General features: G+C 38.1%; 1 protein-coding gene across 2 annotated transcripts; it reads left to right on the top strand.

Annotated features, from left to right (window-relative positions):
- The first annotated feature begins 7,896 nt into the window (after positions 1-7,896).
- LOC126596615 (hydroxyethylthiazole kinase) lies at positions 7,897-9,637 on the top strand. 2 transcript variants are annotated; one of them, XM_050263270.1, is made up of 3 exons: positions 7,897-8,400; positions 8,971-9,385; positions 9,483-9,637. In XM_050263270.1, exons 1-2 carry the CDS (start codon positions 7,936-7,938, stop codon positions 9,361-9,363), a joined length of 858 nt encoding a protein of 285 aa, XP_050119227.1. In that variant the 5' UTR covers positions 7,897-7,935; the 3' UTR covers positions 9,364-9,385; positions 9,483-9,637. The 2 variants fall into 2 exon arrangements, with proteins under 2 accessions (XP_050119227.1, XP_050119226.1); XM_050263269.1 differs by having other exon boundaries at positions 8,971-9,637.

The following is a 9,637-nucleotide window of genomic DNA, read 5'->3' on the forward strand; positions in this document are numbered from 1 at the left end:
TGCGTGACCAACCATCCAAAATATCTTGGGCTAAACTAAATTTACAAAAATACTCGCAAACTTGTTTATTAATTTCTCCTTCGTTAAAATCTCGTTTCACGGGCGGTTTTCACCCCACTTGCTCGTGAGATCGGACTTATCTAAAAATATTTAGTGTTGCCCTGTCAAGGGAATTTTAAATAACCAATTTCCAAACTTCACCCTTTGTAACTAGTTTAATTAAAATCTAAATTCAAATAAATTACTATAAATTCCCCAAAAATAATATAAAATCTCAATAATACCAATATGTAGATTATAACAGTGAAATCCATGAATGGGATTTCACAGACAGACCTAAACTTGGGTTTCATAAGCTCCAGCTAAAGTTGAATGAGTTTGTTCGGTAGGCCTCTGCTGAAGCAGAAGAAAATCGTTTGGTGCACCTCTGCCGAAACAGAGCATGACCTTTAGTGCATCCCTACCGAAGCAGGGCACAACCATTCGGTAAACTCCAACCGAAGCTGAGTCTATATCGTTTTCTCACATTTATGGTAGTAATCAAATATGAGAATTTTGGTAAACTTCCGTTCTTTATACTGCTACTTTAAGAGCAAGTTAGAAACATGGAAGGACGAGAAAAATATTCTCTAGTCAAAATTCAATCAGATTTATAAACTTCAGAATTGTACTCATTCATGGACGTAATCATGGTGTGCTTCAGGCAATGTCTTTCATGATTAAATGGTCCATAAAGCAAGCCAAAGAGCCATAGAATCCTTGTTCGGGAGGTATTTTTGTTTGTAATGCTTCAGGCATAAATCTTCGAGTGAAGATCACGATGGAGGCTTATTCAGCTCTTCCATGCCATTTTTGGCTTCGAGGCTTACTCATCTTCTTTATAGTCAAGTGGAGATTCACATCTTATACCCACATAAAGTGGTTTCGGTCAAGAAACATCCAAATTAGTGAAATCGAACTTGTTATGGTTTGACAATCCATTGAATGGAGAGAACAAGATTGTGATTGGTGCTATGGAAATAAGATATCCTTAAGCATCAAAGTGAGAACATTCTGGTTCTAAGACATGGTTTACATGAAAAATGTCGGGTTTTCATGGGTGTATTGTTTTATGAAAACTTCGAGTTTCAAAGGCACTAAATTTGAAACTACAGGTTCGAGTTTAGTTATGAACTTCTGGTTCATAAAAAGGAGGTACCTGTAAGAACAGAAAATAAAATATACAACTAAGTGTAGTAGATTTGGGTTGCTTTAGGAACTCAAGTGTGAGTGCTTCGGGACTACGAAAGTGAGTCAGCGGTTCAAAGAAAAGAAGAACCATTAATGTCCAAAAGTGGGCTTTAGGCCAATAATTTTGGATGTCTTGTCAGATTAATGGACTGCTGGTCACTTTAATTAATTTAATAGATCGTAACCATCCAGGTTTGATTGTAGGAGCAAAAGAATGACATTCAGGTCATATTACCTTGAATTTAGCTTTGGGCTAAGTGACAATAATATTATAGCTTGATTAGCATTAACCAAATGTCCCAAAAATTAAATGGGTATGGTTAAGAAGCGGGGGATGTCAAAATATGGCATCGGATCGAAGAAAAAAAAATGCAGCCTAGCATATGTGGGCTGGTTACATTACACAGCCCTGCAAAAAAAAAAGTTGCAAGCCTTTAGGCTTGAGGACACGTGACACACCCCGACCCAGAATGTCCACTAGGACTCCGAATTGAGTTATGCTGGCCAACACCTGAAAGGTGATGAAGCCATAAGATGTAGTGATGTGGAAAATGTGAATAAATTTAAACCTAAAAGTGCCTAAGTATAAGAGTGCACTAGTGAGCGGGAATGAACCCATATCACATGTGATGTCAGAGTATAAGTAAAGTACAGTAAGATAGGATAAAGATTATACCCTCAAAGGTAGCCACCTATACCGAGATTTGCCAAGAATCCTCGTTGTTACGAAAGCTCAGCTACTAAACCTGGAAGGGCGAAAAACAAAGGTGAGTGGGCCTAAAATAAAGTTTTATAAAAACCTTTCTAAAAATATTGTAACCATTTACCGTAAAACAAGTATAGTTTCCAAAACATACATACTACGTATAGTATAAAATTGCTTACCATAACTAGTAATATTTCAAGGATGTCATACGTCACAACTTTCGTAAATAAGTACTTGACGTTCGTAATCACATATTCTCACCTAAATAAACATATCACATCGAATGCTCATTGACAGATGCTGACACACAAGTTCATGCAAAGATATTCTGACATGAACAAGACTGGGTGTAATAATGATATACGCTCTAGTACTATAATCATGTGAAGACTGGCACTAGGCGCATCACATATGAGTCGGAGTTGCCTATTGCAACCTGTACGACAGGACTGGCACCTACAATGGATCCAAGGTGAGCATGCGGTACGATGTGCAACAATGATGAGCAATAACTTAAATATAATCATGCCACCACAATTCCACAATTCTAATCAATAATTTACTATTCATGACCATAATTATGATTAAGGCATCCCCTTATAGTAAGATTACCTTTGCATCCCATAGGATTATTTCATCATTTCCCAACAATAAAGCATTTCTTATAAACGTTCATTTAATAATGGCAATCACGTATAGAACTTATTAATAAATGTATATATGGAAACTAACTAATATATATATATATATATATATATATATATATATATATATATATAAAGTAAAGACCCACTCACGTTACTTGCGAAATCGCAGCCGTTCGAACTAGGATAGCCGGAGTATCTGATAGTAATCACACCTAAGCATAATATTGAGACCCATTACTAAAACTCAATTAAAATGTTTGAATTTGGAGAAACGGATGGGGGATTCGGAATTAGCGCGTTGAAATACTTTAAGGAGGGTCCTGGGCAATTTTTGTAAAAAATCAACGCAAAGTCAACGATTAACCCTAAAAGTCAACTAAGATGCCCCGGTGGTCAACTGTGTTAAAACTTTAGAATTTCACTAAATGGATGTCAAAAACGGACTCGAGGCGTCGAAATTAGCCGAGGAAGGTTCTCGAGAAAATTTCAGAAAGTTAACCTAAAGAATATTCCAGAGAATATTCTCAGAATATTCTGAGCCCATTCAGAAATGGGCCGGCCTAGGACAAAGGCCCAAAGGGTTGGGTTTATGGTTTGGACCGAGTTTAGGTTGAAGCCCCATTCTTTCATCTTTTTTTTTTATTTTTTATTTTTTTAAGCAGGTTAGGTCCATTGGACTTGTGGGTTGCACCCGTCAGAACCAACAAGAAGAAAGCCGGAACTGGGCTTGCTTTCCAAAGCTCCATTCTCAATGAAATTTCACCATTTAAGTGCCAAAATAAAGCTAGAAGGAAAGAGATTCGATTTATACCATTTTAGCTCACATCCGTGGTTGGAAAGTGGCCGGGAAAACGCCTCCAAGGCTTCGAGTCACTGGAAAACTGGGGAGAGTTTCTCCCAAACTGATCTGCACCAAGACTTCAACATTTCTCTCAAATAAAACAAGGATCATGTACAAAACAATGATCTAAGATGATTGCCGTCTATTTCAAAGCTTACCTTAGTCGGAATCGTCAAGAATCAGTCGTTGGTTCGTCAGAGGAACACATTATAGTGACCTTGGTCACTATCAGGGTTCTAGGGTTTTTGTCTAGGTTCGAGACAGGGAAGAAGGCCGCGATGGTGGCACTGGCTCATGGGAAAAGTGGGAACGAACGCTGGAGTTAAAGAGGCAAGGTGGTGCCTCGGTGTTGTTTGCAGAGGAAATGGGAAACAAGAGAGTTGACAGAGTGCTAGTCGAAAGAGAACTGAGATAGATGAATGTGGGAGGATTCCAGAGAAAGTACTGAGAGTGCCATGTGGAAGATGGGGAGATGAGACTTAGTGTGATTGTGGGTCCCACGACTAAATATAAACTAATATAATATAATAAAAAGATCCAATCCGAAAATAATAAAATAATAATTTAGAAATATAAAATAGTATAAGATAATTAAAATAGTAATTTCTTCAAAAATAACTTTGGAATTTGTAGTTCCAAAAAATTTTAACCGTAACTCTGATTTCTATTCTGATTGCTCCTACTCGTTTGTACCATCAAGTACTTCGAGAATACGCTAAAATAGCAACGTGTACACATCACGAAATGATGGTCAACAAAAGTCAACCATCTCACCTCTAGGGTATATTCGTCAATTCACTCTTCTAAAACTAATAAAATCGTAAAATTTGGGACAAGTTGTCACAACACGGCTGCAAGACAGCCCAGTCCACTCAGGGCAAGTTGCAGGTTTGGGCTGAAAGGAAGCGATGAGCCCAGGTGTGGAGGAAACCCATTGGTGCTAATTTTGAGGTTGGGCCAGGAAGCAGAAACCCAACATGCAAAGCAAGTTGAAGCCTTGCAGTTGGAACGTGGGTCAATTGTAGAGGTAAGCCCAGTCAGTGACTGGTTGATGGGTTGGTGCGCGAGATAAGCCCAACAAGTTATGCTTGCTGGCTGGTGGACTGAAGGCGCAAGACAAGCCTAGCACGTGCTGGTATGTGGCTTAAAGGGCTGTGAACCATTAAATTTCAAAGCCCAGGCTGAGGGCCTGGTTTACGTACACAGCAAAGCCCAAAGGGCTACTACTTCACGGGACGTCGGTAAAACGTCGTTCCAGCACCCAAGCCTTAAGTTGCAGGCTCGGCTTGGCATCAGGTTGAAATAGTGGTACAGCTGCAGGCCGTAGATTTCACAAATTGAAATTTCCCTTTTTTTTTCTTCAAAATTCCTAAGGTTTGAAAAACTCTAATTGCTTCTAATTTCTTTCAATTCTTTGACTCAAAAATTCCACATAGTAAATTCATAATTACGTAAGCATGAATGTGTATGTGTGTGTGTGTGTGTATTGACAAGTATATGAACATATACAATATATATATATATATATATCGAAATGAAAATATAAATGTAGGGGGTTCATGCATCATGGAGAATGTTTTCATGCTTCATGGTCGTTTCAAATATCCTAATTTATTTTAGGGTAAATTACATTTTCATACCTCAGGTTTGGGGCTTATTTCAATTCCTTACAACATGTTCAAAACATTTCACTTTCATACCTTAAGTATTATTTTATTTCAAAATAATACATCTGTTACATTTTCTATCCATGAATCTGTTAAGTGCTGACGTGGTTGCCAAATGTGAGCCATGTGGCAAAAAAAAAGATTTTTTTAATTTTTTTTTAAAACCTGAATTTTCAAAAAAAAAAAAAAAAAAAAAAAAACCCATGCCCGAGCCACCCCTATCTCCCATCCCCCATCACCCCTCCCAAAAATCCCCCATCACCCACCCTCAAAAAATCCCACCTGATTAGGTGGATCTACCACAAAACCAGTCCAAAAATCATCTCAAACTCAAAATCCCCATCTCAAACTCCCCAAGATGAATCTACCACAAACCACCCGAGATTAGGTGTGATTTAGGGTCTCTGTGCAAGGGAGGTGGGTTGCGGGGTTTGGAGGGGGGAGGTTGGTCGCTGGGTCGCGGGCGCCGGGGGAGGGGGGGTTTGGGGACGAACTGGGTTGCAATTTTTATTTTTTATTTTTTATTTTATTTTTCTTCCTGTTTCTCTTCTTCTTCTTCTTCTTGTTGCAGGTGGGGAACTAGGGGGCGGTGGGGACGAACTGGGTTGCAGTTTGTTTTCTCTTCTTCCCCCTCTTTCTCTTCTTCTTCCTTCTTCTTCTTACAGGTGGGGAACTGGGGGGGGGTTGCAGTTTGTTTTTTTCCTCTTCTTCTTCTTATAGGTGGGGAACTAGGGGGTGGGGGCGAAATGGGTTGCATGTTTTTTTTTTTTTTTTCTCTTCTTCTCCTTCTTCTTGCAAGTGGGGAACTGGATTTGCGAGGATGTGGGTCGCTAGGGGGAAGGGATAATGGTTTTTTTTTTTTTTTTGAAATTTCAGGTTTTAAAAAAAAATTAAAAATTATTTTTTTGCCACGTGGCACACATTTGGCAGCCACGTCAGCACTTAATGAATTCATGGATGGAAAATGTAACAGATGTATTATTTTGAAATAAAATAGTACTTAAGGTATGAAAGTGAAATTTTTTGAAGATGTTGTAAGGAATTGAAATAAGTCCCAAACCTAAGGTATGAAAATGTAATTTACCCATTATTTTAAAAGAACCTGATTGGCAGAAAACAATTGAGCGTTTGAATTTGTAGAAGATCCTTCTCTGAAAGCCAGATTTGCATCTCCAATGCATTGTATCACGTTCAACAAAGAAAAATTAAATTGAATCAATAGCATATAGATCAATTCCATAAAAAAATAAATTAATCATAAAAGAATGAGTAAAAGGTATTACTCATTTAATTGAAGAATAAACTCTCTTAGAACAGCATCAAGAGCATGCTGATAACGTATTGTGGGCATAATTTATTGAACAATTATGGATGCCAGAAAGAGAGAGGGGGTGTGACACAGAGAGAGAAGAGATGTGTAATTGTGAGATGTATGTTATCTCACTCTATTATGTCTTTATTTATAGTAGTATGATAAGTTAAATCCTTATTACAACTCTAATATGATAACATCTACTATAAGAGATATGGTAAAATTCCACAAAGATATTATAGAATTTGTACAATCACATTCATAATCGAATAGAACTGCAACAATCACATAATAAAATGAAAAAAAGGGAGAAAAACATAAGAAAGAAAAAAAAAAGTAATTAAACATCATTAAGACAAAATTTAAAAAAAAAAAATTAAAGAAAATGAAGGTGAAAAATCCAGGTCTCTTTCCCAGCCTATCTTCCCTTCTTCACCATCTTGCCCACGCTTCAAATTCCACCCTCCCTTACGAACCCACTTCCTCATTTCTTCAATCACCCAAAATCCACATCGATTCACCAACTAAAACAACTACTAATTAAATTGAAGATCCAAATTGATGAAGAAAAGAAATCAATTTGTGACATGGTCCGAGTTAACCAGAGTCGTCGAAGCTGGATCCAACGCCGTTGGCGACAAAAGATTATTGAGCTGCTAAGTCTATTGATGTTGACGATCAATCGGGCTTCTTGATCTCAACTACCTCTTCATCCACGTCATCGTGATTCGACGTCAACGGCTGAAACTTGATAGAATAGGAAGCGGCGAACGAAATGGGAAATTGCTCGGTGACCGATTGTAGAGGAGTGGCGATCGGGGTCAAGAACTTGTGAAGATGGAGCGAATTCACCAAGGAGCAGATCCGTGAAACCGAAGAGGGGAAGCAAACGTGTTTTTGGTTAGCGTTGCAGACTACTAATACCAAGCTTTTGGGTTGTATTAATTGTCCGGTGTCAGCAATACTAAATTTGATGGATGATATATTTAGGCGGGTGCTTTTTTAGTACGAGAGTGCATTAAACAATTGCTATCGTATTATTAATCATATCCGGTGTTTAATACAACGTGCGAAACGAGACTTAAGTAGTTAACATTAAAAGTGTAATCTTGTATGGTTGGACTAAACTGAATCAAACTGTAATTAGTGTGGTTCGGTTCTATTTGACCATAGACTAGCATAATTTTTTGGGATCTTTTGATATAGGTCTAATTGGACTAAAAATTGGACCTATTTCAAAAGATGGGTTATAAAATTGGATCTTTTTCAAAATTTCCCTAATTTTTATTAGCTTTGGTACTTGGTATTTTCTTGTTTGATAAGATTTAAAAAACTAGGGTGAAATTTGAAACATATTCTTGTTTGATAAGATTTAAAAAACTAGGGTGAAATTTGAAACATATTGAAACTATTGGCATATTTTAAAATCACACCAAACAAGAGGGCCAAAAATGCAATTAGAAAAATTTACTTTCTCCTAGTAAAAACCCCCAAACATCCAGAACAGCTCGCGGCAAAGCAAAAGAGAAATCATGGAGAGCAAGTCCAACTTCAAGGCAGAAGAAGAAGATCCAGAGGCAATCGTGTGGGCCCAGAAAGCATGGGCCCTACTATCTTCAGTTCGAGCCAAATCACCGCTCATCCAGTGCATCACCAACTTCGTGTCAATGGATCTGATGGCCAACACTCTCTTGTCCGCGGGTGCATCACCCGCCATGCTCCACTCCATAGAAGAACTCCCCGACTTCACGCCTCAGGTCCACGCGCTCTGCGTCAACGTGGGCACGCTCTCCGCCGACTGGTTACCGGCCATGAAGGTCGCCGCTGAACTGGCGCACAACTCCGGCAAGCCTTGGGTTCTCGATCCAGTTGCCGCCGGCGCCTCAGGTTTCCGGTTGAAGGCTTGTTTGGAGCTTGTGGAGCTTAAGCCTACTGTTATTAGGGGAAATGCGTCCGAGATTATCGCCCTCGCCAATGCTTCTGTGGGACCTACCAAGGTAATTGTTCTCTGCTTGATCACAAAATGTTCGATTAATGTTATTTTATATCTTTAATTTTTAATTTCAAACGTTCATTTTCCATACCAAGTTTTACTGTTTAAGAATAATGAGTTGAGCTAATTAATAGTACGGATTAATGGTATTCATTTTCATTTGTAAGAGAGAGGTTTAGTTTTGATTCTCGCCAAAAACGAATTTGAATCACATTATTACTAGTTCATTATGAAATTAAGCCCATCTAGATAATATTGTTTGTTCAAAAAAAAAAAAAAGTTAAAAAACTTATTTTGATTTTTGCTTGGGAATTAGGTTTTTTTTGTTTAGACCAACATTCTAATCTAATTTAAATTACGTCGAACTTGGGTCCATAATACTGTAGTGAACTTGGCTACGCTTATGTTAGCGAAAAATTAGGTATTTAATTTGAAGTCAAGCCAAAGTTTTGGCTTTTATGGGCTGCCAAAGATAAGGTTGTTGTGTTCCCTTTGCATGCTAAAATAGTCATTGACATTTTGTATTGCACATTAAACCTTTGAAAATACCATATTTCAAATTTGTTGTTTTTAGGGGGCAGACAGTTCCCATGAATCAACAGATGCAGTTGAATCAGCAAAATCACTGGCTCAATCCAGTGGTGCCTTAGTTGCGGTTTCTGGAGCTGTCGACATTGTTACAGATGGGAAGAGAGTTGTTGGTGCTCGTAATGGGGTTGCCATGTTGACAAAGATCACGGCAACCGGATGTTCAGTCACTGCCCTGATTGCTGCCTTTGTTGCTGTTGATCAATCTCATGTTTTGGAAGCTACAGCTTCTGCATTATCGATATTTGGGATTGCGAGCGAGGTGGGAATGAAACTGGCAAAGGGTCCAGCTTCATTGCGGATGCACTTGATAGATTCACTCTACAGGCTCGATGAAGTATGTGTGCTTTCTCATGTTAAAATCGGCAGCTTGTCATGAAAGATGCGGAGCTGTATGTGTGGTATGTTGATTACCATTAGACCCATTTTTGTTTAGAGTTCACACATATTAAGCAATTACATGAATGACAAATAACAAATGATACTTTGTTTTTGTAGATAAAGTTCCTGAATCATTTACTGGAAAATACTATAGTAATTGGAAGCATTTCCTTGTAAAGTATTTGAAACCAAGCTTTGTTTTGCTTTTGAACATTTTTCGTTGTATTTTTAACCTTTCCTTGTGATATAAAGAAACAGCTTGAAATTTCAAA

The sequence above is a fragment of the Malus sylvestris genome, chromosome 13, assembly GCF_916048215.2.
Source record: "Malus sylvestris chromosome 13, drMalSylv7.2, whole genome shotgun sequence".
In the NCBI taxonomy this organism is placed as follows: Eukaryota; Viridiplantae; Streptophyta; class Magnoliopsida; order Rosales; family Rosaceae; genus Malus; species Malus sylvestris.